Raw genomic sequence first — 27,729 nt, forward strand, 5'->3', positions numbered from 1 at the left:
ACAAGCCCACCGAGAAGCTGCTGGCTGCTCTGTGGCAAAAAGCAGAACTGCACAAATAACAGGTTGTGCTGTCGCAAAGCTGAGAAATCAAACTCTCATGCTTCACTCAAGAGACTCAGACTCCTGACCCAGATTCTTAAAGAGGGAGTTTAAGACACCTGGATTCATCAGATATGGACTTTTTGAAACAGATGTATCCTCTTTGTGCCACCGGGACTCTTAGACAGGCCCTCTATAGCAAAATCTTTAGAGTAAAGCCAGAATGTGTTACACGTGGGCTCTTTAAAGTAAAATTAATTTGTGAACCTGGAACTTCAGACGAGCTCATTTCTTAGAGAATTAGTAAATTTTTGCCATACTAAATGAATAAAGAGCATCTTGGTCCATCACATCATCTGGCACTGTAATGTTAGTGGTACCTATTTTCATGGTAAAGCCTACAATGCCACCTTGTGGTAAAAACCTTACACTGCAAGCAAAACGAATATAAAATATCATTTATATTTCCTACACATAAGACAAATATATTGATTTGCTCTCCTTGATTGGCAGTGCACATGGGAACAATCGTATCCGTGCCATTGGGCCATTTGACAAGAGTCATTCAAGGTTTTTACTGGAAGCTTTGAGCGAAAGAATTGAAAAGCATTTAGCTACACTACAAGCTGTAATATGTTGGATAAATTTAAAAACAACAACAACAAAAAGGTAAGAAGAAACTTGTTTTTATTCTCCAGTATTTCTTCAGAAAGTTTTTGGTAGGACTCTTGCCTGGACTCAGTGCTGCCTGTGGTTGTGAATTTACAGTTGAGCTTGTTGGTGTACCTGTCGAGAGGAAGATGGTCTTAATCACTCCACACTCACACAGAGCAGCAGCTTGCTCAGATAGTTGTAGTCCCGTTCAGCCATCCTGAAGCTGCCACACAGATAAAGACTGGGACCAAGACTGCACTTTCCTCCAAACTGAACTTAAAGAGGAAATTCCACCTGTCACTGCATCATCTTTACTTACCTGTTCAGTCAGTAGGCTAATAGGCTCATTGAAGTTCAGGTTTATTCCACAGATATGAGAAGCTTGTCACTAAAGTCCATAAAGGATGTTTAGTAATCTGGAAATTGTAGAAATTGTAGTCTCTTGTTATTTACTCCACTAATAAGTCAATAAGTCAGTGATATTAAAATATTAATTTATTAAACAAACAACAATAATGTGTTTACAAGAACATATTTTAGTAGGAGAGGAAAAATAAGAGCCACAAGTCTGTATGACAGAATTCTTTTTAAGGTAATGCTTCTTTGTGTATTAGCCAAATTCACATCATTTCACCGCTTTAGGTGAACAGTGGCTGTGAAGCACTGATCACATAAAAACAAACCACAGCAAAGAAATAATAGATATAACAGAAATAAACGGTCTCCTCTAACTGGGTTTGAAATACTTGAACAAGCTGTTGGCCTGGCTGCCTCTTCCTGCAGACTTCTTGTCTCTGCTCATGGAGCTCCTCACTGGTTTCTTGGATTGGGGGGTTTTCAGGATGAGCTTCTGCTGCTTCCACTCAGACATCAGCTCCCTCTGAACGTCTGGAGGTAGCTCGGAAAACACCCCGGGGTCCACATTTCCAGGACACTCACAGTCAGAAGACCGAGAGGAAGGCAAAGTCCCTTCAACAGAGTCATGTTCTCCAGGCGCTACACTCATGCCCGCTGGAAACCGATGATTCACGGTGGTCCCTCTATCAGCCGGATGCAATTGGCTCGGCGCTTTTTTGACATCCTTAAAACTTGCGGAGAGTGTAACCGTCTGAGGAGCCCTGTTTCTACAGCCGTGTTCAACATCGGAGACTGATTTGGCTGTAAAATGACTGGGAAGAGAGTTTACGTAAGCAGGAGATAAGAGCTCCTTCTGGATTTCCTCTGGAAGGAGCTTGAAGACCTCTGGGTCAACATTTGGGGGCAACTGGTGTAGCGCGGGGCCATTTGTGTCATCAAAGTCACATGTTGAGCTGCAAGATGCTTCAAGTGTCTCTTCTTCTCCATCAACTAACTTTTCTTCCCATTTCAACCCATGTAATGGTGCCTCAGGGCTACAGGAGCTCTTTGTGGTAAGTTTCTTTTTGTGTTGACCGTCTGCAGAGGGTGGGCCGAACCGATGATCTGTGAAGTGACGACTGCCCCCATGAGAGGAACTGCCCTATTGGAGGGTAAAAGAATGAGAAGCAGAAATATAACAAAAATATTAATTTATTCCCTGTAATGCTACACTGATTTCATAGTACTTTGTTTAAGTAGCAGCATTTTCCTTTCCGGTCAAACATAGAAAACAGTGTGAGCTTCTGATGCATGGATGATGCATCAGTTAGTGGAGGGAAGATGATCTATAATTTCTATTGCAGCAACTCTTGAAAGAAACAGATTCATCAGTAAAGCAGAGCAAGTCTGTGCTGCTGCTCATTGGTGCATTTAGCTGCACATTGATAGGATTGTTTTTTTTAAGACAAACTTGTAAGAGGTCTACAACACTTCCACTTTAAGACAAACTCATCAGTGTCCCAGAAGATTAAAATGATCTGAACAGTTCTGTCCACATCAGACTGCAGTCCTGCGTTACCTGGCTCTGTGGTAAGGCGCTCTGTGTCTTTCTGGGAGATGTACTGTGCGTGAAGAACGAGGTGATCGAGCCCTTCCCGCTGACGGCTGCTGTTCTGGACTGCAGATTGCTGAAGCAGACGTTAATCAGGGTGAGGTGGAAGGCGGCGCCAACGTCCACCATCTTCTGGAAGAGCTTCATGGCGACAGGGATCAACTGATCCACTGCCTCCGCTGCGCAGCCTGAGGAGACAAAAGGATTAAAAGGTCAATTTGATCACAGCTTTGCACAACTGTATGATTAAAAAGACTATATATCATACTGAATATAAACCCAGATGATAAAAATAGGGCACAGTGTATTATTATCATAATTGCTTTATTTTTTTACCAGATGTGATCTTCTGTCCGATGTGGTTCAGGATCGGACACTGCCGACTCTCTCGATTGAACCACTTGTTGGCCACTGAGTATTTACGGATTGTGAGCCTGAACGTTTGAGGCTGCCGGCCATCTTTGTGCATTCTGGTTTCCAAACACAGCGATGAAGATGAGAGTCAGTGAGTCCAGTGAAAACAATGACAGATGTCGAGGAGGTTGAGAAACTGACTCTGACCTTTCCACCAGACTGGTCAGCAGCTGCTGAATCTTCTCCTGAACCTCTTTAGGTGAAGACATTTTCTTGAAGGAGTCTTCATCACTGAGAGACTTAAATATGAAATATCGAGACACTTTGAAATCAAGTAAAATAAATAATAATAGGATAGACAAAGGACTATCACAACAAAGACAGTACAATAAGTTCCAACTGAGCACTTCTTAAATATTAAACACCGAAAATGGTCAAAATATTTCATCTTGAATAATTTCAAATGGTCTCAAGGTGTCACAAACACACAAACACATACACGTGGGTTTCATTACCTGAATTCTAAACTACATCAAAACAGGACAACAGAACACTTAATTTTGCATGTTCCTACCTGAGGGGCCCCTGTAGGGGTGACAGGAGACTCATCAACGCCGAGGGCCAGGTTCTTCAAGCGCTGAGCAGTTGCACTGCCAAACTCTCTCACCAGGTCTCTCAGCGAGCAGAGCTGCAGGTCTTTGACGGCGACCAGTCCCAATGCCTGAAGTCTTTTAGCAGTTTGGTGGCCCACCCCTGATTATGAAAAGGCAAAACTTAGCATCAAAATAATGCATAATAAGCATAATCCACAAAGGTTTAGACTGAAATACATTTCAACAAACTGCTTCAAAATAATGTCAATGAGTAAGAGGTCTGTGGATCTGTTTGGTTGCATGAAAAAAACCCTACCTGGTACTTTGCGGAGCCCGCTGAGGGAGTCCATAATGTCACTAATGTTTTCTGGGAGCAGTGCGGTTTGCTGGTTGGGTTTGTGGGTGCCTGAAACCAGCTTGGCCAGCAGCTTGTTGTTGGCGATGCCAGCACAGCCAGTCAGGCCCAGTTTGCTGTGGATCGCTTCTCTCAGCTCGGCCGCAATGTGTGAGCCTAAAGCCAGCCTCTGGTGGTCGATGGCTTCGACATCTGCAGCTGTGTGGAAGGAGGAGAGAAACAAATACTCAACATGAAACTGAGGAGCAATGCAAATATCTCAGTTTTCATAAATACAACCTAGTTTCGGTGAGCCAGATGTTCAGTCACACACCAGCAGAGGCCTACCGATGCGACTGTAGACATGGCCGGTAAATGACAAGCTGCTGGACTCTGCCGTTTGTCCCAACCTTCTTTCTACCATCTCTGTGACGTCCATGAAGTTTTCATCAAATCCAAGCCTTTCGACCAGCGGAGAGTAGGACAACAGCAGCTCTGGACGAGCAACAAACAAATTAAATGACAGGTGAGCAGGACATGGATAACAGTAACTTCTGTTGAGATTGGCATGTTTCTGTGTGAAAGTGAAGGTAAGAGAAGAGCTGTTAGTCAATTAAACAGTAGTCATTGTTAGAAAGGGAAGCTAAAACTACATACGCTTTCTTTTCAGGTGAACTTACACCATCCTACATGCTAATGTATCCCTGTGTATTTTAATTAATTTAGCGGCTTGTGTTACTGTGCCACACATTTTGAATGCAGCTAAGTCATAATTCCTGCTCTGCTGTTATGCTTAGAAAGTCTAATGAGGCAGCTGGATACGTTTGAGAAATACCAATCAAGAAAAATATTTTGCCAAAAGAATCAAGTGATGATGAGGGAAGAAAACAAATACAAGGTGAAATTATATCAGGAAGAGTAATTCAGATTTGATCTTTTTTTAATTTTCCAGCATTTGCAACAATGCCAAGTGTCTGTGATTCATATTTCCCTCCTCCAGAGTAGTGAAACTGTAAAAAATCCTGTCTCTGCATTAAATTCCGGAAATTGAATTCTACTGCGTTGAAACTGGTAGTTCAGATCTCCATTCATGTTCTTGTGATGATGAAATTTAACTCAGGACCTGCACAGTCTCACTGTTCCTTGGTCATGAGCTATATTAAAAGAGAGCAAAATTCTGAGCATTTTCATTGAAACAATTATGGCATCTCGATCAAAACAAATATTTAAAACATCTGCTCGTGTAAACATTGCCAAATCAGAACAGGTGAACACTCTGTGAATTAGGGGAGAAGGATGTTTCCCTTGTTTGGAGAAATGTTTCCAGGGAACAGTGTGAGCCCTCCTCTGACCTGCTCCAGCCTACCTGTGACCTTGTAGGACATGTCCCTGTAGTGTGTCAGGTCTTCTCCCCTCACCAGCACCAGCTCAGGACATTTCTCCAGAGCATCAGTCACAGACATCAGCTTGGTGACACCTCGCTCCCTGGCCACATAGTTACAGGTGACGATGATGTACTTCTGCTGAATGCCTGAAAGGATGACAGGTGTCTTATGGAGATCAGACAAGCGCTAAAACCTTCCTCCTGTTCTGTCTCATAGCTTTACCTAAAGGGACTTGTCTCAGCGCTGGGTTTCTGATCATTTCCACTTGCGCGTAGAAGCAGTCCAGGTCAAAATGCAGAATGACTCTGTGAGGATGTGTTGTTGCACTGATGAATGATCCTGGAGGAACAAACAAGCAGAACTCGTGGCCATGCTCCGGTGTTTCGGATTAACTGGTTCCCTTGTTAACTGGTGACTAATTTATGTAAACAGAGGCTACTAACACCAGACGCAAAACCAGACACAACTAAAAAGAAAAGAAAAAAATACTGTAGCTGCAGATAACCGACCTTTGCCGGAACAACTACGTGTTTCAGTGGAGCTTTCAACATCTGTCGGTCACCAGGAACTAGGAAACCAGTTCATTCGAAACACTGGGACTGTTTCACTGCCTGAAGTCTGCTTTGTTTTTACCTGAAGCTGCGGCGGGACCGACAGCAGCAGTGTCCGCAAAGCTACTCTTCCACTCGGTGTCATCCTCCTCCTCCTCCTTCTCCTCTTCCTCGTCCCCGCTGTTGTCCATTTGAAGCGACGTTGTTAAAGAGTTTTAATGTGCTGAGTCTTTTCCTTCGACATGACCGTAAGACTGAGAGATTTCTGTTACGCTTGTTTTTGGCGGTAGGTCGAAACTCGGTGCCGCGCAGCAGCGCCCCCTAAAGCTGGGAGGAGTTACAGCAACTCAGCCACAACTACATTTCAGTAATTTCATCCAACTTTGTTTTTCATAATACCCAATTATGAAATAAATGAATCTGTGCTAACTTAAAATTAGATCCAAGTTTATTTTCATTTTTTCCCCAAAAATATCTTTTTCTGTTGTTGCAGTTATTGTTTTGGGCAAAAAAAGGACAACATTCAACTGAGAATAAACTTAACAAATGAGAATGTTTTGTAAAGAAAGATCAACTAATTCACCTTCAGTGTAAAAACAATGCTTTTTAAGTTAAGAAATTGGGAGCTACTGTATTAAATACCATTGGAAATCTAGGCTTGGTGAAGTGAGGTTGAGGAAGCACAACATTATATAAAGTTATGTCTAGGACAAACTGAAGCCCTGGGTTCTCTTTACACCAAACTATTCCATCTGTTTCACACAAACACAACACTTCCAAGCCTTTGACCCAAAATCTGTTATTTCTCACAGAGAAGACAGATTGTTTCACTCTGTGATGATCAGTCTGAAGGCCAGTGAAATCTGCTGACTGCTAAGGTTCTGTTTCAAAACAACTTCTACACGTCCTTCGTGCTTTTACAGAGATACCAAGGCACCTGGAATTTGTTGATGCTATAAAAAGCTGGAGAAGACCCATCATCGGTGTGTTTTACCTTTAAACATGCAGGGTTGGCTCCTCAGAATTAAAGAAAGTGAGTCCACTGTGCAGTACTCCTGTTGCTTATACTCTATATATCTGAAGGTTTGACTGCAGCAATTTTTTTCCCTGCTCTTCTCAAGAATTTTTTCCACTTCAGCCATCTTCATATCTTTTTAAAAATGGAATTAACCTCAACCTGAACATTTATAAAACTGAAGTAAGTGTAGACTTTTCATTCTGTCCTTGAATTCTTTTTAAGGATATATTTTCATGTGTTTCTGTGCAGACAAAAATAAAGTAAAAATATATAATGACTGAGAGTTATAAAAGAAAAGTTTGTTTTTGCTAGTGAACTCTCAAACTCAAGCTAAGCTTAGAAGCACTGTTGACACATTATCTCTCATAATGTCTTTTTCTTCAAGGAATGTATGACAGACTTACAAGTAGTAGGTGCAAATTAATACATTTATAATGACAACTTCCTCTAATTTGACACACAACAGCTCTTATCTTCACATTTTCTCAACAATATTTTCAAGAGGTATATTTGTTAGATCTCCCTTGCTTGTGCGCACAAAATTCTTTCTTAAAGCATCTGCTGCTGCTTCTTTAATAGCTTTGTGTGTGTGTGTGTGTGTGTGTGTGTGTGTGTGTGTGTGTGTGTGTGTGTGTGTGTGTGTGTGTGTGTGTGTGTGTGTGTGTGTTTTGTAAACTTCAACGGTAGGTTGAAAGTCCACACACCTGGGGGTAAATTAGGATCAGCAATTAGCCTCACGTGCATGTTTTTATGCTGTGAGGCAATTAAAGCTTCAAACCACTGGTCCACTTTACAATAAATACATAAATAAATAAAATTAATATCTTAGGAAATACAATAAGATGGAAAAACAAATGCACTGGTTATTTTAACCAGTCAGTTGACAGCTGGCACTCCTGTCTGGGTGTCTCTCAATCCCGCTGTCCAATAGAATCGTCCTGTGCGTCCCAGCGCCCTGCTCGCGCCTGCTGTCAGAGCCTATAAAAGGCAGGTTGACGCCAGTGGTGTCCGCTGAGCTACCTGTTTGAGCCTAAGTGTTCAAGTCTAGTGAAGTTTAAGTTCTGGGGGTGGAAAGTGGCGTTTTGTGAGCCATGTTTCCCTCCTGTGGTATTTTCGGTAACGTCAGCTGCCCTGTCGCCCGTCGCGGGCTTTGTGAGAGGCCGCATTGTTTCTATAAGCATGGAGCCAGCGCGAGGGATGAGGTCGATGGCTCGGCAGGAGACTCTGAAGGTCAGTCTTTAAACTATTTAAATAGCTGCTAATTAGTTTTGGTTCAGACCTTTTTAAATATATTTATAAATAGTGTCTACAATATTTGGCCACTTTCAGGCCATTAAAATGTAGCAGTTTCTGTAGAAAAAGAGAATAATTGTTTGCGTTCTAATACCTTTCTTCACACCCAGGTGCTCAATAATTAGTGCATCTGTGCAAATTTCATTGGCCAATTCAGTGCTAATTAAGTCTGAAATTGGTTATTTTGTTTTTAAACTGTTGAACTTCCACTTAATAAAAGCAGTTGAGACATTTCTTATACCAGAGCTGGCCTCTCTACCTGGAGTTCTAGTCTCATGCACATATGTTTGAATTTTATAAATCAGTCATTGCAATCAGGTGTGTAGTTGCGAGATTTAAAACATGCCAGACATGTTTCTCCTGAACACGGTTCTAAACTAGTGGTTTCCAATGCTGCTCCTGGAAATTCAGTCTTATGCACCTTTCTGAGCCCCTCCTTCAACTCACCTGACTTGATGCAGCAGGAGACCTAAAACATGCAGGACACTGATCCTCCAGGACCACTGCCAATTAATCTAGACTTGGCCTCTTGAGTTTGACTTGGTATTCTTAAAACGCTACCTAATTTATTTAAAAAAAAAACAAAAAAAAAAAACTGGACTTTAATTCTACTCCATGTCCCTGCTCATGCTACTTAAAATGAAACTGAATTTTTAGTTCCACAATTTAAGGGTTAATTGCTAAATGTGTTGGACCTGACATGGTTGAATGCACCTGAAATTAATTTCTGTGTACAAGTTAACAACTTACTACTTTAAATTCCTAAAATTGTGATCATGGTTTAAGATGATAAAGTAAATGTGTGGCTTTTTGCTGTGGAATCTAGCCATATAAAAAGACCAATGATGTTTGTGGCTGAGTCATCCAATTTTAAAGCACCAAAAATGTTCAAGTCTTTGTTTCATCTGTGTTTCCTTTGTGCCACACTGAAATGTGAACACCAGCTTACTAATGTGACCAAGTTGTGCTTATTTTTCTAACAGGAGTCCAGAACGGAAATCTGTGTGCTGCCTCTGGAACGCCGGTCAGCGTTGAGACCCAGGATGACGGTTTCCACGAGCTGGAGCGGATCAACAAGGAGATAGAAACCGTAAGGCAGGAGGTGGAAGTGGAGCAGAGACGACTGTCGGGCTGCCAGACTGCACAGGAACGCTCTACAAAACATGGACCTTCTTTAAAGTATGCTCCTTATAGTACCAAAGTAGACGGAGGCCCTTCAAACCTGTATAAAACGGCCAAGGCGAAGTACGTGGTTGATAACTCCAGACCAAGGACTGATTTAGAGTATGATCCTCTGTCCAACTTTTCTGCTGCTTTACGGTGTCACAACTCATCAGCTGAGGAGCAAAAGGTCAAAAACGTACCAAATGTTAAGCCAGCAACAAGCACAACAGCTTGTGAGTCAAAAGTGTTAGTCATATGTGATGATGATGATGATGACGACTGTGCTCTGATCATTGATATTCCCCTGCCAGCTGAAGAGGGCGATCATGCTGAGATTGCAGATTGTTTGTGGTCCGGCAGATCTTCCCAGGGTGAGGTAGAGCAGATGAAGAAAGTCTCAGCAGGGCCCTCTTTAGTCGATACTCCATCACAGCCGCTGACAAAGTCTGAGACATTCACACTCACGCCTTCATCCTCACTAAAGATCAATACAAATAAAGATGACAGGGATTGTGGCGGTGAAAACCACCAACATCAGTTTTCTTTAAGTGATGGCAGAGACGGTGAAAGTACAGCTGCCGGTGGGAGTGTAGAAGCCCCTCAGAGTGCCTGTCATATCAGAGCTGATTTAGACACAACTGGAACTGCAGAAGGGAAGTTTCCTCTGCCCTCAAATCTTTCTGCAAAATCTGTGCAACATGACCGTAACTTGAAAAATAATTTCAGTATTACAGAAAAACGGAGTGCACTGCAGACCTCGACCTCTTCACTTTCTCTTAAGACTCCGGCCAGTAACTTGCCACACAGGCACGAAGACGGGGTTCACAGCCACACTCCTGAAGAAAGAGCTCAGTTATTGGTGCGGGACATCAAGAAAATGTCAAGTGAAGTTCCAAGACCGACACGGGATTATGTTCCACTGACCCGCACTTCGTCAGTCATCCACCTGGGGGATGCGGGGGCAGCCTCGCACACCAGACAGGTTCTCTCAACGTATTCAAACTTGACTGATGAAGTTAAATCTTCATCTAAGCCTCATCACCCACCATTGAAGACGGAGGACGATGTTATTGTAATCAGCTCTGGAGATGAGGAAGAACACAGCTATTCCGACATCGAGCTGTCGGATTGCGACCCGATGGAGGAATGCTACAGGATCTTCATGGAGGCAAATGAAGGAGACGCCCCAAATGAAGATAATGCAAGTTTTTTTTTTTTACAAATTTTAGCTCGCAATGGAAGAAAAACTATAATTTCAGCACAACTCTAACACCAATTCCTTTGTGATTTTCAGATGAGCTCTGAGGATGAGTCAAAGCCGGCAGAAAAGGTGGCACCACTGCCCTTAGCAGGAAAGAAGAGGGTGGCTCATGAGGCTTCACATACAGAGGTGTGATCTATACACTTGATACAGATGATGTCGTTCTGTAATTGGGGTTATTCTACACATATGATTGACCTCTTTCTTCCAGCCAGTGGCTAAGAGTAGACTTCAGCCTCAGGTTTTGGTCCCCTTCCGTGGACCAGTAGCCTCAGGATCTGGCTCCCAGCCGCCGCTTGCTTCCAAAATCAAGCAGATACAACAGACGGCATGTGTTGCGCACACTGCTTCAGTTAACCGTGGTCAGGCACCTCTAAAGAAGCCGGAGACACAGAGCACACCTCCTGCTTTGACTCCACCTTTAAAGGCTGCTGCTCCTCAAAATGGTGAATATGCTGGGAAGAACAAATGTGATGTTATTATTTCAAAAATAAATTACCCACAATTTACCTTCATTTATAAGAAATGTGCTTTGACATGGGTTGTTGCTCTTTATAAATGCATCATATGCCAATTTTCTTATTCCACAGCTTATTTGAACCCCTTGCCTGGTAGAGGGACTGTTATTGCAATCGACAGCAATTTGCACTTACTGGTTCCCGATGGCGCCGTCGCTTTACCCGTCAACCCTACTGCAGTTCCAGCTTCAATACTCACCCCCATCGGTCGAGCCCCGGCCGGTCCGATGCCCCCCCCTGCAGTTACGGTTGTGAAAAGAGGCCAGTCAGGAGCATCTGTTCTCATCCCTGCTCCACCACGGAAACCCTCTCTGACATCTGGTTTTGCATCAACGCCTGTTTTCTCGAGTCCAGCTCCTCCAGCTGCTGCCAAGGCAGGAGAACAGAAAATCAGATTTAGTTTGATGGAAGCGTAGCTGGTACAAATCGCCAATATGGAATTCTCTATTCACCATTGAATGTGTTTCCAGTCAGTTCCTGGGAAGCGGAAACCGAAGCATTTCGAAACGGCCAAAGACAAAGTTCCACATGACGTTCGACAGCGCTACGTCAATATGTTCACAGAGGAGTTCCTCAAAACCACTCCCAATGTTAACGAGGCCTTTCAGAAAGTGAGTCTGTACATTAAGGTATTGTCACGATGCCATTCAGCCAGTTTATCATCCGTCATGCTGTTGTTCACAGGCTCTCACGGAGGAGAAGGTTGTGTACAGTCGCAGTATGAACAAAGTGAAATATCAGAGTGTCGCCGTGAACGCTCTGAAGAGGCTGAGGAACCAAAGTACCGTTGTCACTACTGGTGAGATGGGTGGGGGCATAAAAATGAGCTGTCAGAGGTGTGATTTGATAAATGTGATCCATTGCTTCTGTTTGTGGTGCAGTTGACAATGAAGTGAAGAGTGGAAGGCTGAGAGGCAACATACCACTTAACTTAAAGAAGCTTTACAGCAATGGTGACCAGACGAGTCCTCAAAATACATTTGACCTGTAGTCTGATATTTTGATAGTTTATCTTAATTTTTTTCTTCCTAGCAGATGATGTGGACTTATACAAGGCTCTGAAGGATTATATTTTGACTGATGAGAGGCTAATTGAGAACAACTATCCTATCCTGAACCCAGAGAGACGTGGGTGTGCTGTTCTGTTTTCTGGCAGTAAGAGAGCGAGCACAGACCGTAAGTCAGCCTGATGCCCTCTGCACTTCTCACATTGTTTCACTAGAGGGTGCTGAGCTGCTATATTTGAGGAAGGATTTGAATCTCAGACATTCCTCTGGTGTTGAGCTTCTTCTGTTCTGATGGTTAAAGCCCTCAAGAGGATCTGCTGCCGATGCGGGGCGACGTACTCTGTCAACCGAGCAGGCAAGCACGTTCGTCAGGAAGAGTGTACTTACCATTATGGGAGAGGAGTGACAAAGAGAGGTGAGCAATTGTTGATGGTTCATGCAGTTTGATGGTATTTAAGCACTTCATTCGTGAGTTTTGATCAAGCCTCCTTCAGCTGGCAAAGCAGCATCAAATTGAGGGACATTCTGGAAGATCTGACAGACCGACGGTTCCAAACATTGCAGTTCCAGGTGGAGTGGAGACCCGCTACAGCTGCTGTGAGGGAGTCATGGGCGCCCCAGGGTGTCAGGTATTCAAGGTATATAAGCACTATTCATTCCTCAAGAAGTTTTGGGCAGTTCTTTCAGTTTCTGTGCTACTACTTAATTTTTGTCTCCTCTTCATCAGTTGCACGTCCACGACTTCCTCAGCCTGGAGGGGTTTGTGTCTACCGCTCCCAGCTCTCCCTCAGACACGAGCTGTCCTGGAGTCTTCTCCTTGGACTGTGCAAGGGTACTGTCAGCTCCCTGTTTTGTTTTTTGTTTTGTTTTCTTTCTAGTGCCTAAAATATATTTTCATATCTAGCACCACCATGTAGTCTTTTATTTTTATTAGAATTGTGAGAAACACAAGCTTTTGTTTTGTGTATTGTTTTATTTGTTGCAGAATGTTTACTTTTTAAGCCAAAGACTGAGTGTATACATGAATCCCATTTGGTTAAGACAACTAGCTTCTACAAACGTTGTGAGCTTTCTTTTGTGCGTTAACAGTATTGCTTGTTGTGATACTGTGTCTTCAGTGTTACACCGTTAATGGACTGGAGCTGTCCAGAGTGACTGTGGTTGACTCCAGTCTTCAGGTTGTCTATGACACATTTGTCAAACCCTCCGGTGAAGTGATAGACTATAATACCAGGTAATGGATTTCAATCTGATGTCCCCCTCCATTTCAGTCGAATCCTCTCTATATAATAGTCATCAAATCTGGATATGAAACTGTGATGACATTGCAGTCATTTATTGAAGTTTTGGCATTGAAGTCAGATTGTCAGTAGTGTAGCATTACAAATCCGCGTTCGAGACAACAAAAGTCACTTTATTATGACAATACAGTATCCACCCATTGCAGTCTGATGTAGATATGAGGCCAGAGTTCAACCTGATAGCATTCCAGCTTGGTGAAAAAACTGGAGTTCTGGATTAGTGAGATTTAAAATGTTTGCTGTGTTTGTTTCAGCAGTGTTGATGCTTCATTGTGCAGGTTTTCAGGTATCAGTAAAGAGGATGTGAAGGGTACCAGCACTTCCTTCACAGAGGTCCAACAGACCTTGATGAGTTTCATCAGTGCTGACACCGTTCTGATTGGACACAGTCTGGAAACGGCACTTTGTTTACTGAAGGTGACGACTAAACCTGGCAAAACATTGCTTTAAGAAGAAAAGAAAAGCGGCTCCTTATGTCTCTCATTCTGATCTTCAAATGATTGAAACATTCCTGTTTAAAAAAAAAAAAAAAAAAAAAGGCATTCACATGAAATGAGATTTCCAAATTCCAACATGCTGCAGAATCGGTTTTGTGATTTCCTCTTGAAGTTTTCATTTACTGTTTTTTGCTTCAAATAGTAAGAATCATCATTTTAATTCACTTTCACATTTCATTTTTTCTCAATGCATCCTGTCTCCAATGCTGCTGAATTTACTGAATGTGTGATGAAGCTCTGCAGAAAACCTGAGCTGCTCATAAGAAATCCTCCACATTGAAGTGCCCAATTTCTGCATAAAATGATTTCAGGAGCAATTGCAGTGTTTCCCAAGTTTTGCCTCTCCTCTGCAGTTGCTCCATAATACGGTGGTGGACACGTCGGAGGTCTTTCCCCACCGTCTCGGCCCCCCCAACAAACTTAGCCTGAACAAACTCACAGCTGAATACCTCAGGAAGATCATACAAGAGAGTGGTGGGTCGCCACTGTTCAAATGTCTGGTTTTGTGCTTCTTCGTTCAACAATTACACATTATCCGAATAAAGAAAAAATTCACAAATTTTAGTGTAACCCTTATGAAACATGTTTACACGTGTGGCGTATTAATTCATGAATATATAATTGAATCCTTTATGATAGGAATGTTGCACTGTTTTTCCTCAGCTTGTGGCCATGACACTGCAGAGGATGCTGCAGCCTGCATGGAGCTGATGCTGTGGAAGGCCAAAGAGGATGGAAAACTGAAGAAATAAAACTAAATACATTGGATGCATGAAGAAGAGAATGACTGTCGGATGTCTGTGTGCCAGTCTGTTGTTTTTGTTCATGCATTATGTTCTGTGACACAATTTTCGTGGCTTGGTGCTGAAATGTTCATGTGGCTCCAAATAAAAGCAACTCAATGGAATTGCTTCCTGTGATTTTGTTTGATTAGCCAATGAGCATCCACCTGTCTAATTAACCATTTGGTGTTTGCAATTCAAAAATCAGGTTCACCTGGCTGTAATTGAAGTCCTACTGGAAGCCAGGGTTTGGAGGTCACGGCGCTTTAGACTGGCAGTGTTACGGCTTGTGTTCATTTACTCATTAATTCTTTACTCATTAAAGTCAGTCCACGCCTTTACTCAGACTTTGTCTTTGTTTTCCTGCCGCAGCATTTCCTCAGGCAGAAACTGCAGGCCTTGATGAAGATGAAAACGATGGTCAGGATCAGGGCGAGCAGGAAGGCGAAGACGTCCAGGCAGTGATACTGGTACCAGGTGAGCTCGTGGGCCTGGACCCTCAGGTGTTTGGCCCCATTGTTTCTAATGGCGAACTCGATCCAGAACACCCCCTCATCTAGGGGACTTAGTGGTTTGTCGTGGTGGATACTGGACAGCCGCATGGCGTTTTCCTTGTACCTGAAAACAGGTCAATCAATTATTGGGATCATGTTTGCAATTCTATACTTTAATACATTTTCACCATCAAAATGACGCAAGTATGAAGATATGGATTATTTTTAGTGATTGTGTGTTATATCCACATTGTCATCATGTTCAAATATAAGAGGAATTCAGATTCGGGCAAAGCCAATAAGAACTCACGATTTGTCGTTGATCACTGTGTTGATGGCGTCTCTGAAGTCCTCGGCCGTCAAGGAGTTCAGGTTCAACATGACTGCCACTCCTTTAGCCTTCATGTGGATCAAGTTGTGTGGCTGATCAGCGAACATGGGAATTCCCACCATGGGGACGCCGTGGTAGATGGCCTCATAGATCCCGTTGGAGCCGCCGTGAGTGACAAACGCTCTGGTCTTAGGGTGACCTGAGGCGGGTCAGAAGGGATGCAGAAAAAGAGAAATAGTCTGGTCAACAGAAAGGCTGCACTTTTCTTTTTTTCACTCTGAAGGCAGTTTGCTGGTATATGTCATATTTACAATATGTAGGTAATCTGTCTATAAAGATTACATGATTATCTGCGTTAGGTGAAGACGTGTGTGTCATATTATTTCCAGGTGCCTCTCCACACAGTGAGAAGGTCAGGATTCAAACACCATCCGGGCTTTTCTGTGTGGAGTTTTGATGTTCTCCCCATTTGCATTTCCTGCGGGTTCTCTGGTTTTCCCCTCACAGTCCAAACAGGCATGTGAGGTTATTTAGTGACCTTAAATGACCTCTAGTGTCTTGTTTTGAATTTGATCACTGAAATAAATGGGCTTTTAAATTATTCCAATTCAGTGAGATGCATCTGTATGTTGTTCACACACACCCTCAGTGTCAGTGCCACTCAGGGGAGTGTCAGAGCACAGTCACCAACAGACTCTTACCTGTACTAAGTTGAAAAGTTTTGTCCTAAATATACCTTTATTCATAAAATAACTCAGGGTTTAAAGACTTCTGTCACCATGACAGATTTCCGTCATTTAGAAAAAAGAAGAACTAATATTTCTACATTTTTATTTTAATTAGTTTTTTTTAATGCGGTACAAAAACAAACATAGATTTGCACAGTAACAGGATGTTTACAGCAGCAGTTCTTAGACTCCCAAGAGTCTGCGAGCCATATCAAATTTTCTTTAAATGCTTTATATCATCACATGCAGATTTTGGTAACAGTGTATTACGTCTTTGTAGAGAGCATTGGGCCCATTTACATTTGTGAAAATATCAAAAATTTTACTTAAAAAAATATTTTCCTCAAGACAGAGTGTTTGTGGAGACACAGCTGGTTTTGCTTATCGTCTCCTCACTTTACTTCCTCATTTAAACCACGCTAGATCAATGGAATTAAAAATGTTAAAGAATAACTTCACTGTCTTCTAGGGGTGGGACGACACATAAATTCCACGAGACGAGATGTCTCACGAGATCGAGACGAGACGGGGGGGGGGGATTTAAAATCACATCTAAATTCTTAGAAATGTCTTGGAGGACCTCCGAACCCCCCTCAGCTTTCCCTTATAACTTCTTTGAATTTCAAGGGAAACAGAATATTTTACTTGCTTTCACTGTATTTCAAAACTAAAATGTTAACAAAACATGTAACAGCAGCCTGAATATATGTGGCCAGTCCGTGACCCCGGTGCTTCGGTGTCATTTCAACAGAAAAAAAATTTCATTCAATTGAAATTTTGTGTTTCCTTTTTTCAAAATATTCTGACACCCAGATTACTTGTTCAATTATTTTGACAAACACATCTGTTTGAGAATTTGCGAGTTGCAGAAATACGATTCGTATGTTTTAACCGTGTTTGATCTTTTTTTTTTAGAATGTTATCAAACCGTATAATAAAGTGGAGGCGATGCTGAACTGCACTCACCCAGGAGGTCGTTCTGAGGGATCCAGTTGAATATTTTGGTGTTGGGACCAAGAGTTTCTGGTGCTTGTCCACTGTATTTCCACAGCACCTTAAAAAAAACAACAGTGAAGCAGTGATGACTCAAGCATCAGTTTTTTGTGACAAAATGATTAAATTCATATCTATAGAGCCTGAGGAAAATTGAAAAGAGGTCAAAAAGCATCCATTATGTAATTTCCATTGTATAAAATCATCAAGTGGGGAAAAACAGAAGATCTGGATGTGAGTTCTTTGGCATAGTTTCTGATTTGTGCCTAGTGGATTGCAGATGGCTTTTCACATCCGTTAAGAGTGCCAAGTCTGATTTATATTGTGTTCTGACCTTTTGTGGGATCTGAGCGAGCGCTGATGCTATCATGTTTCCCTTCTCTGTGGTGATGTTCCTGATGAAGGATCCCAGAGTGAAGATGACGATGCCGGCGTCTCCAGAACTCTGCACGAATTCTTCTATATCCTGGTGGAAATAGTATTGATTTGGAAAGTTATAGCCACTGATTGATCATAATAGCATAAAGCAGTTCATTGCAACAACAACATTATGGAGAGTTCATTGTTTTTTGTTTTTTTTTTTTCATTTGCATCCAAACAGTAAAACTTACAGATATTTTGGATTTATTACACAAACTGAAATACTTAATGCCTTTTCAGCTGAGACAATGAAAATAACGACATGCTTTAAGCTTTTCAATTCATAAGTGTCGAAGTCAGGAGAAAAACCAATACTACGCCTGCAGTAGTGAAGACAGTCTTACCTTTGGTAATGGTTTAGCAGGTTTACAGTGGATCCCACCAACGTATTTGAAGTTGGGGAGTAAAGGTCGAGGGAAGTCAAAATCCCAGTAGGTTCGTATTAACCATATGTCTGCCTTGCCCATTAACTCACAGGCACTGGTGGGCTTTCCTGTTCCAGAGAGAAAGTACTTAAATATTCAACTGATTTTCTGAATTCACAATTCTGAGTCAACAAATCTTATTAAAATGATTAAAGAATCAGTCAGGCTTTTAAAATCGTGTTGCTCACCTCTCACTGCAGAGTAATACGAATCCACAGTCTTCCAATAAATATGATTTAGCACAACATCCTGCACAGCGTAGAATATAAAGTTCCACACTCGTTCCCAGAAGTCCATGCGGTCCGTCAGTTTGCTCATAGCACCGGGGACGAAGGAAGGCGGGGCGGGCACCTGGCCGCAGTACCGCTCGAAGTGATGAGCCATGGTGAAGCGTACGGAGTAGACCAGAGGAATGCCCAAAATATCTGCCACCAACTCGCTGCCTGGCATGATGGGGTCGGCCAGAAGAACGTCGAAGTTTCCTCGCTTCAGCTTCATCATGACTTCTTCAGATTTCACCACGCCGTCCAGGTTCCCCAGAGCAAACTTCAAGTTAATCCTGAACAGCTCCATGAATCGCAGGTACATCTGTACGTAGCCCATATGCTCCATCTCATAGATGGAGAAATGCAGGAACTCCTCCATGAACTTCTCCATGACCTCTATTGAGAGGGAGGACTCGACTCGTTCGTAGTGAAAGCGGGAGGGTTCACTGCTGTTCATGAACAGCGATGCGCTGGGGACCAGCACCGTCACCCGGTGGCCCCCGTCCACCAGCTTCTCCAGCAGTGGCTTCATGTTAATCCAGTGGCTGCCCTCGGTGTACCACACCAGGACGTTCCCTCCATTCACTCCCCAGGTCACGCAGAGGACCAGCAGGACGCAGGCGGAGAAACGCAGCTCCATGGCTGCTTGTCGCTGTGTGAAAAACTAGTCTGATCCGTCTTTATGAGGCTTAGTCTGAAAGAGAATCATTAACTACACTTGAACTCTGACTGGTTTAACTTTTATGCAGCGTGAACTTTAGATAACAGGGCCATCCCAAGCAGAGGGTTTCACTGTAAAATATCTTGGAAAAATTAGTATTATAAAGAAAAAAGTAATGTCTAACCTGCACAGAGATCCAAGAATGTATAAACCACCTCCTGACCTCCACCCTGATGAGAAATGAAGTCAAGTTGGGGAGGAAAAAGAAAACTGAAGCGCTTGAACACTCTTATACAATCCAAGGAAGTTACTGGTGTGTGTCAGAATTTCCCTGCATCCTCTTCGTGTGTGTGTGTGTGTGTGTGTGTGTGTGTGTGTGTGAGAGTGAGTGAGTGAGTGAGTGTGTTCGTGCACGCTTTAGAGAGATAGACTGAATGAGTGTTGGCCCTTTCTGAGTTCAGTGCCCCTGTTTTTTCTCTATAATGCAATACTGTAGCGCCACCGTAAGGCCTCACTGATGCTTTCAACAACAACCAAAAGTGAAAATGATCATTTTTATGATATGGTATTTATTTGACAGTTCAAAGTGACAAATTTGACATTTGTATTAAAGAATGGATCAAGAGTTTGACAACAACTAAGTGTCACCAGGACGCTGCCTTCAATTCACGTAATAAGTGTTGAGTTTCCAAATGCACCTTGTCATGATGAAATTCAACAAAAGTCTCAAAAACAAATAGAGTTTCAGTGTGGATAAATTCATATTGTTCCATTTGTTTTGAAAATGATGCTCATTTAACTGTGTGGAGACAAACAACAAAGGTTAAGCTCTAAAACCTCTAAAATGGCAAACGTTAAAACAACTAAAAAGAGCTTAAAGCTAAAACTAATAGAAAAAAATTACTGAAAAAAGCTTTAAAGGGAAGAAAAATTAAAGCATTGTGTTCAAAATGATATTTGTGGAACTTGATGAATAGGCCATAACATTTTTTTATGCACAACTTTAACATCTTTTGTGATAAATGTGGTTTAAATGTAGTTTTAGTCATTAATCTTTTAAACCCCTGTCTTAACATATTTAGCCTGTAGTGAGTGTACATCTGATTTATTTGAATGTGTTAGAACATACAAAGTAGAATTGTGAGTAGCTGTAACCATTGGGGGATAAATGGGTGACTTTGACAGTGTAAAGCCTTATTAAGATGGTAAAAATGCATCACTTATCTAAAATACAGAATACAATTTTGCCACCAAAAGTTTGACTTTTCAACTTTTTGAAAGGATACAAGCGAATTTTTGAAGACCTGAGAAATTCTGAAATTCATGATGTCTTAAATTTTTCATTGACCTGTGACCTCAGACCTGTCCCGGAGCCACAGTGGGGGCAAGGGGGCGGTCGCCCCAGGACCCACAAGGTCATAGGGCCCCGTTTCATTTGATGTGTCCATATTTACTCGTAAATAAATTCTTATAATGAAATGTGAAGAGTGTGCGAGAAGGTATACGCATATGATTGTGGGCTCTAATTTGCCAAATCTTACATTACGACTGTCCATGAATGCATCAGAGCTGTAAGCCAGCGCTGATTGGCTGTGCGGCATTAACAAGTTTTTTCTTTGCACGTGATCTGAACTCTTTGGAGGGAAGTTAAACAGTATGCTAAACACTATGCTAGCCGCTAGAGGTACTACCCAAAACCTAACACCGGAGCCATTGGTGAGTCAGTGAAACCTTGAAAAATATTATCTTTATCAGAATGCTGTGGTCTTTAACACCTGCCTATTTGAATGTGCCTTGTGTTGCTTTCAACTACAAGAGACCGCCGAGTCTATTTTTTTTCCCCAATTTACTTGAATTCCAAAAGATATAGATAGCTGTGTCTATATCTATCTGAATAGATTGTGTAATTTTAGACCAGCTGTGTTCATTTTATATTTAAACTGTATCAAAAATGGTACAGATTTAGCCCGTTACTTTTTATCTGATTTTTCAGCACCATGGACAGCGGACGCTCTGAGATTGACAGGCGTCAATCTGCGTGCGTATATGTATTTGTTCTTCAAAACAAGTTTGTGAACTGGTTTGTGACTTTATTCTGCTTTCTGAGGCATAGATGTTTGCTTGGCTCAATAAAAGTGAGCATTAGTGTGTTGTTTGATGGTAGCAGGAGGTATTGTTTGAATGGTAAAATTACGATCGTAAGGGCCTGTCGAGAATGCTCCGCCCCCTCTGTACTGAGACCCCCGCCTCTGCCTCAGACTGTAATTAATCTCAGCACAGAATCTTGCAATATTGCCAGTTATGACAATTTTGGTCAAACAGTTTTCATCAGGATGAACTTGAATTAAAAAAAAAAATTAAATTAAACCTCTAGCGCTTGTTAGTCGTAGAAGCTTAATTTTCGAATATGTGAAATGCAAAAATAAACAAAGAAAAATGAACATCCAAATAAGTAAACAGTGTAGAAGAGACAGCATTATCTGTGCTTGTCTCATTTTCCATGAATGAAAGGGAGTAAAAGTCAAAACTTATTTCATTCTACCCCTCTATCTTTGTCATTGCCTTAATTTTGCAAGTCAAACAAACTATATATTTTAACCATTTAGCATCAATTTCAATGCATCAATGTACCCAGAAGTCAGCAGTTATAACTTTCAGTTAAAGCTCATCTGTCATTCAGTACACCCCCCCTGTCATCTCCAGACCCTGAACCCCAGTCAGCTCTTTAAATCTCTTCTGACACACTTGTTGACGCGCTAAAAGGATCACCTTGAAGCTGCACCAAACTGACGCCATATTGTGACTTGTTGGTCACACTTGATGCCAGGCAGCTGAATCCAGCGAGCGGCGCTCCCAGGGAGCGTTTGGGAGGCGGGACTTGCCGACCGTGCCTTCAGGAAGCGGTGTTGTTCTCAGGGAGACGTCAGCCCGGACTGTTTGGCCGTCTTAACTCTCAACTCCGGGCCACTTTGTCCCCCTCCTCATTAACATTGTAGATTCTCTTTGACGCTGGATTGAGGAGCGTCTGGAAAAACAATGAGCATTTGAATATTCGGTTCAATGCTCTTCTGAGAGAGTCAGCGGCCATTGAGGGTGAGGAGAGTGTTTCATATTCAGACCTCCCCTGGTGCTGCAGACGCATCAAATCAGTTTGTATTTATGTTGGATTATTTTTTATTTTTTATGGAGATGGAGCCGGTGACTGTCTTCTCCTCTGCATTCCTGCTGCTTCCCCTCCGCTCCGTCTCTCCACCACGGGGCGAGGGTTACAGCGTGTTGCTTTTTGAAGTAGACATTTGCATAATCAGATTAGGATGCGTGATTGTCAGTGGGCCTTCCCATCAGAGGGTGCTCCAGAGGAGAGAGGGTGCTGTCCAGCCCAACAATGGAGGACTCCCCTCCTCTCTCACCATCCATCCATCCATCCATCCATCCAGCCCTGCACCTGCATCCCAACCCACCCACCCAGACACCCGATGCACCAGGTCAGGCTCCACGCTCGGACTCGCAGTGGTGAGAGGAGGAGGAGGGGAGGGTGGGGGTTTGCTCGAGTGCAGTGACGGGAGTGGGAGGGCAGGGGTTGAGCTGAGATATTTAAACATGCAGAGTGTGAATTGGCTTTAAGGGGATAAAGAGCTCAGGGCCTATCGGTTGGCACCCAACTCCAGAAATTCTTTTTCACGGGCGCCTCAGCCGAGAGAGCGAGGGGCTGCCTGCACTGATCTGGCCCATTGTGATAACGGATTCAGACAGTGTGCGAGACGCTGATAAGGAAATGTGCTCTCAATAGACGATTACCCACATACTTGGAAGAGAATAGTCAATCAGGCAAATATACTCGGTGGAACCATACAGATTTGTTATTATTTTCATGGACGGGTTTCATAATCCCGCTGGAAAGTTGAGGTCGGAGTAACGCTCGCGATGCGATTGGGAGCTTTCTTGAAAATAAGGTGTATCAGCAAAATGCTTTGCTTGTGTGCAGGCGCTGTCACTTTTAAATGATTGTATAAGCAAATATGATGGAGGCTCCTTTTCAACTCAGTGTTCAAGGATGACACTGCGTCTCTTTACTCCACAGAGAAAAGCTGGTTAAAAAAACTAAATCTCTTTTTTAATTCACAATATTTTCTCAGTTCTCTGTGAAATGGCATAAGAGGTAAGCGCTTCTCTGAACTCATGCTGCCAGAGTCAGGCAGTCGCTGTCGTTCAGTATGATTTACGTAGTATTTTCTCTGGATTACAAAGAGTCACCTGTCACTTCCCACAGGCCTCCAGTGTGAGTGTCCAGCTGCCCTCTGCTCCGTTTACACACCATTAGCCAGAGTTTTAACAGCCGGGGTGAAACCTCCACTCACTGTTTGCTCTTCAGCTCAGTTTGTTGCTGCTTTTCTGCATGGAAACAGTTTCTGCAGCCACAATGGGCCATTAGGAATGTTAATGTCTGACCTGGATTTACCCGACTGGCAAACAGATGAACACACACAGGAGACTGAGTGGCTGTGGATTAATTTCTGCAAATCAGCAAACCTTTAGTGGACAAATCTAGCTATTTGGGACAAAGACATCTAAAGAAACATCAGCAAAAATGTGTTAAATTGACTCCTCTGTAATGTTTTTTTAGTTGAAACCAGATTTAATATCTTTTCTTTCTCCACCTAATAGCTGTGAATGTTTTTTCATTTGTGTTTGAGTTTAGAAGCAAACAGGAACTGACCGCTTGGTTTTCTTCCTCCTTCACTCATCGGCTGTAAACTCTGAACTTACATCAACAAAAGCGTCCATCTGCACGCCGGTCAACCGGGCGGCGTTTGACTCTGGAGCGACCCCCTGACCTTCGGGGTGGGAAGTTAAGCACCGTTCTTCTCAGGCCTCTGGTCAGTGGCCAGAGGGCAAAGGTCGTCTCTGTGTCCACACAGTCACAAACATCACAGGGCTGCTGGGAGCTAAATGCTATTTGGATTAATTGAGCGCAAACAAAGAGGCTGCAGCTTTGCTCGTATCTCCAGCTCTGCCGTTTGGAAAAGACAAAGCCATATTTATAACAGACACATACACATATTTTAACTGTCTAGATAAAAGATAACTATTTTTAGATCAGATAAACACCAATCTACTGACCAAAGCCTGAACTCATCATGCAATTGTAATTGTAAGTTGTTTTGTTTTGTTTTTTTTTTGTTTGTTTTTTTTTTTTTTTCCCATTAGAGGAAAGTAATGTATAAATGATGAAAGTTGCTGTATTTGGACAGGAGTGACGCTCCTAGATGGTTGCATGTTCTCCCTGTGCATATGTGTGTTTTCACAGGTTAGTCTGTCCTGTCCGGGAGCCTGTTCTGACGTTTGGCCTGTGCTGTCTGGGATAAGCTGTTCACTCTGCTTTGCATTGACAAGATGTGAAAGACGGCTTTGCAGATGACTCCTCCTTCCAGTTCAGCCCAAATTAAAGAAACTTCACCAGTTTGATCTGCATAAATCAAGGTATGCATGGAGGTATGTCTATTTTCTGAGATTTTTGTCTGCATTTTATCCAGTTGATATGATTTCTTAAGTTCCCCCCGGGCAAAGGCATTGATTTCCCTGACTCCTACTTTTTTTTCCTGCTTTTAATCTCGCCCGCTCTGTATTTTGTGTGATAACTGTGTTAACAAATAGTAAACAGTCATTTTAGAGTTTTCTTTTGTTTTCTCTTTTACTAAGAACATTAGTGGGCATTAGTGAGGATTCCATTTATTAAAATATCAGGAGAAAGATTTTTATTAACAACTTGTTTATTAAATAAATAATTGAAATAAATAACATACTATATATCCACAAGCAAATCAAAATAAGTTACAAAAGAGGTATCAGAAGATAATTGGCACACTCGTCACAGTAAACAATCAGTTCCTTATCTTTGGCTATAGGACATGCGTATATCTTACAGAAAAACATCTTACAGGACAATATGTGGATGTGTGTGTGTGTTTGTCTGTGTGTACATAGAAGAGTCACTGAGGATTGTTGGTTTCTTCAGCCTGATCCAAAAGTCCAAAACACTCAACACTGCTGTGTGAAATGGGGAGAACATTTCCTCCAGCTGATTCTCCTCAAGTCGCCTAACCTTGACAATTCAAATCATATGTAGTTTTTTCAAGGAGGAAAAAAAAGAAGAAAAAAAAAAACCTTCAGCATGTCAATAGAAAGAGGGAGGAAAGAAAAAGTGCCCGTGGCTGTTTCAGGTCAATTGCAGTGGGGATGTAGAAGTGACTGAGCAAAGCCTTTGAATAGATAATGGCTCAATCTCTTGCTGGAAATGAGAAATTCCTTAATCCCTTCCATTGCCCTCATCGGCAAAACATGGAGAAACTAAATTAGTCCCGGGAGCATTAACAAGAAGACACGATGGGAGTATGGTACATCCAGGCTGGAACACATCCATGCAGAACACAAATGAAACTTCACCTGCAAGGTATATTTGATAATTCAACGGCGATCGGCACCCAGAAAGGTCCAGAAACATTGCCTCCACCCCCCCCCAAATCCTTCACCCAGAGTCTGCTCTGTCTCTACCAGGCCTCGGAGCTGTCGCAGCTGGAGCCGGGCGACGGGGCCTCGGTGTCGCTGGTCAGGGCCCAGGGGTGCGGCGGGGAGTGCAGCCGCTCCATGTTGCCCTTGAGGAAGGTGAGCAGGGCGGCGGGGGAGTGGGCGGCCGGCTGGCCGCTCTGACTCTCCAGCAGCTGCACCAGGAAGTTGATGTAGCGCATGGCCAGGCGCAGGATCTCGTTCTTGCTCAGCTTCTTCTCCGGCGGGTGTGTGGGGATGAGCTTGCGGAGCTCGGCGAAGGCCGTGTTGACGTTGTGCTGGCGCCAGCGCTCCCGAGTGTTGGTGAACACCTTCCTGGTCATGATGCTGAGCGCTGCTGGAGGAGTCCAGAGAGAGGGAGGAAAATTAGATGCTATTGGCAAAAAACGAGGTAAATCCAAACATAAAACATTTTATCACATTTTATGGTGATAAATAATTCAGTTTTCTTTTTATTATCATTTTCTGTGGTTTTTTGCAAATATTAATCAAATTATTTTTTAATCTTTGCTCTTATCTTACAGATGCTTATCTTTACCTTTTTTTCCACGATAATAAAACTTCAACATGTTTATAAATGAAAGCTTAAATTAAACTTAAAGGTTTTGTTTTTTTGTTTTTTTTTTTTTTTTACTGTCATAAGTGATAATCTATTGACTCTGACTTATTTCCCATTGGGCTTTGTCTCCATGGAAATTGCAGATCATCTCTCTGGGAAACGTCGTCCTGCAGTAGAAAGAAGCGTCTCACCTGTCCGTGTGTGGAAATGTGCAGGAGTGTCACAGGCAGAGCCGCCGCTGTCCGCTGGTCCCCGGTGTGAGCGTCCACTCAGTCGTGTCTCTTCATGCTCGCCGAGGTCCCGGTGACTGAGTGAGTGAGAGGGAGGGAGAGAAGGGATGAGAGCGCTGCATGCTCGCATCCCACATTTTATAGCAGGGTGAGCCCCTATTGTGTGACGTGTGCTGTGGTGGAGACCCCCGCCTCTCCCCGCGCTCATTGTGTGGAGGTTAAAACACCCACACACATACATCGAGCTGGCTCTTTATCACCGAGTGCAAACTGATGTGTCTTTGTGAAGACGCTCTCTTTAAATTTTGAGTTTGAAATGGGTCTCCAGTGCAACATTCGACAGGATTTCAGACTCTTTCTGCAGCTCTCGTGGTTCAAAAGACTTTTAAGTGGCCATTTGTGCTGCTTCTTTAAGATTCATTGCTTGTTTAATCCTTGAAGGTTAGCACTAAAGGTGACAAATGAATTGCTGTGGAAGTGAAACTGAGACGTCCGTCTCTCTGATCCTTCTCTGAGTGCAGTGGACACTGATTCCTTGCTGCCTGCCCGGCATTAGGCATGGACGGCCCACCGTCCCCGCACACAGGAAAAGCTCTGATACCGCTGGCTGCTCGGCTTTTGAATCCATCCTGATTGGGCCACAAAAGGTAAAAATACCACATCCAGACTGACAGTTGAACAATATGGGATTTGTTATGACTATGGTAATCTTGTTTAGCCATTCCAAGGGGCCACACATAAATTACAGAGGAAACACGGAGACACAGCATCTGACTCACCTCCCCGCAGCCACTCCCCTCTCCCCCGTCTCTCCTCCCACCTCCCCCGCTCCCGCTCCTGCCTAACACTTTCAACCTTCATCCTGTTTAAAAAAAAAAAAAAAGTCTAGTTTAACCAATTGTCACTGTTCTTTTTACACCCTTCAAGTGTTGTTTCAAAGACGCAGCCTTCCATAAAAGTCTCTGTGTGGAGTAGGAATTTACATAATCCGATTAGGGGCCGGGATTAGCCCCCGGGCCTGGAGAACGGGCCCGATGGGGGCCGATCTCTGAATCGGCCATTCATGGGCCCTGCTGCACGTCCAAGAGGCTGCACCTGCAGGCCTGCGTCCTGCGTCAGGCCTCCACCGCAGGTCTGCACGGCTCGTCCTCCCTGTTGCTGCTTCGCAGGTTCTGGCCGAAGCGTCCAGCGGAGGTTTGTAGGACAGTCAGAGTCTGATAAACGAACGCTTTAAGATCCAAAGTTGCTTTTATTGTTAATTTCTCTGTGTTTAACCCGTGTGATTCAAAGTTCACCTTAAATACACACAGCGGGAGGCTGCAGTGAGTGTGAATCAAACCATCAGGCTCCCAGTTGCAG

The 27,729-nt window shown here is 43.0% G+C and overlaps 4 protein-coding genes across 5 annotated transcripts; 1 reads left to right on the plus strand and 3 right to left on the minus strand.

Annotated features, from left to right (window-relative positions):
- Positions 1-1,356: 1,356 nt before the first annotated feature.
- poli (polymerase (DNA directed) iota) lies at positions 1,357-6,113 on the minus strand. Its single transcript, XM_030104669.1, has 10 exons — positions 5,941-6,113; positions 5,530-5,646; positions 5,289-5,453; positions 4,271-4,417; positions 3,905-4,141; positions 3,570-3,748; positions 3,203-3,294; positions 2,978-3,111; positions 2,609-2,829; positions 1,357-2,191 (listed from the first exon to the last, which is right to left on the minus strand). Exons 1-10 carry the CDS (start codon positions 6,047-6,049, stop codon positions 1,421-1,423), a joined length of 2,172 nt encoding a protein of 723 aa, XP_029960529.1. The 5' UTR covers positions 6,050-6,113; the 3' UTR covers positions 1,357-1,420.
- Positions 6,004-26,463, minus strand: tal2 (T-cell acute lymphocytic leukemia 2). Of its 2 annotated transcripts, none has more exons than XM_030104673.1 (4): positions 26,332-26,463; positions 25,550-25,918; positions 22,428-22,433; positions 6,004-6,022 (listed from the first exon to the last, which is right to left on the minus strand). In XM_030104673.1, exon 2 carries the CDS (start codon positions 25,902-25,904, stop codon positions 25,566-25,568), a length of 339 nt encoding a protein of 112 aa, XP_029960533.1. In that variant the 5' UTR covers positions 25,905-25,918; positions 26,332-26,463; the 3' UTR covers positions 6,004-6,022; positions 22,428-22,433; positions 25,550-25,565. The 2 variants fall into 2 exon arrangements, with proteins under 2 accessions (XP_029960533.1, XP_029960532.1); XM_030104672.1 differs by having other exon boundaries at positions 25,550-25,921.
- Positions 7,968-14,708, plus strand: LOC115397811 (RNA exonuclease 1 homolog). Its single transcript, XM_030104283.1, has 18 exons — positions 7,968-8,106; positions 9,153-9,529; positions 9,645-9,704; positions 10,115-10,534; positions 10,628-10,723; positions 10,806-11,040; positions 11,185-11,360; positions 11,583-11,723; positions 11,797-11,911; positions 11,994-12,065; positions 12,145-12,288; positions 12,421-12,534; positions 12,684-12,757; positions 12,847-12,951; positions 13,238-13,353; positions 13,699-13,837; positions 14,271-14,391; positions 14,581-14,708. The coding sequence occupies exons 1-18, from the start codon at positions 7,968-7,970 to the stop codon at positions 14,667-14,669; spliced, it is 2,733 nt and encodes a 910-aa protein (XP_029960143.1). The 3' UTR covers positions 14,670-14,708.
- LOC115398046 (UDP-glucuronosyltransferase 2A2) lies at positions 14,685-18,996 on the minus strand. Its single transcript, XM_030104670.1, has 6 exons — positions 18,279-18,996; positions 18,010-18,158; positions 17,580-17,711; positions 17,219-17,306; positions 15,504-15,723; positions 14,685-15,317 (listed from the first exon to the last, which is right to left on the minus strand). The coding sequence occupies exons 1-6, from the start codon at positions 18,994-18,996 to the stop codon at positions 15,038-15,040; spliced, it is 1,587 nt and encodes a 528-aa protein (XP_029960530.1). The 3' UTR covers positions 14,685-15,037.
- Positions 26,464-27,729: the final 1,266 nt, after the last annotated feature.

This window comes from Salarias fasciatus, chromosome 12, assembly GCF_902148845.1.
Source record: "Salarias fasciatus chromosome 12, fSalaFa1.1, whole genome shotgun sequence".
Lineage (NCBI taxonomy): Eukaryota > Metazoa > Chordata > Actinopteri > Blenniiformes > Blenniidae > Salarias > Salarias fasciatus.

Excerpts from the sequence above, each read along its gene's own strand:
- poli (XM_030104669.1), bottom strand. The coding sequence starts at position 6,049 with ATGGACAACAGCGGGGACGAGGAAGAGGAGAAGGAGGAGGAGGAGGAT. Across the intron at positions 5,647-5,940 it reads CGGTCCCGCCGCAGCTTCAG|GATCATTCATCAGTGCAACA; the intron begins GTAAAAACAAAG and ends TTGTTCCTCCAG. Across the intron at positions 5,454-5,529 it reads GCTGAGACAAGTCCCTTTAG|GCATTCAGCAGAAGTACATC; the intron begins GTAAAGCTATGA and ends TCATCCTTTCAG.
- tal2 (XM_030104673.1), bottom strand. The coding sequence starts at position 25,904 with ATGACCAGGAAGGTGTTCACCAACACTCGGGAGCGCTGGCGCCAGCAC.
- LOC115397811 (XM_030104283.1), top strand. The coding sequence starts at position 7,968 with ATGTTTCCCTCCTGTGGTATTTTCGGTAACGTCAGCTGCCCTGTCGCC. Across the intron at positions 12,066-12,144 it reads AAAGAAGCTTTACAGCAATG|CAGATGATGTGGACTTATAC; the intron begins GTGACCAGACGA and ends TTTTCTTCCTAG. Across the intron at positions 13,354-13,698 it reads GTGATAGACTATAATACCAG|GTTTTCAGGTATCAGTAAAG; the intron begins GTAATGGATTTC and ends TTCATTGTGCAG.
- LOC115398046 (XM_030104670.1), bottom strand. The coding sequence starts at position 18,996 with ATGGAGCTGCGTTTCTCCGCCTGCGTCCTGCTGGTCCTCTGCGTGACC. Across the intron at positions 17,712-18,009 it reads CTGCTAAACCATTACCAAAG|GATATAGAAGAATTCGTGCA; the intron begins GTAAGACTGTCT and ends TATTTCCACCAG. Across the intron at positions 15,318-15,503 it reads ACAGTGATCAACGACAAATC|GTACAAGGAAAACGCCATGC; the intron begins GTGAGTTCTTAT and ends ACCTGTTTTCAG.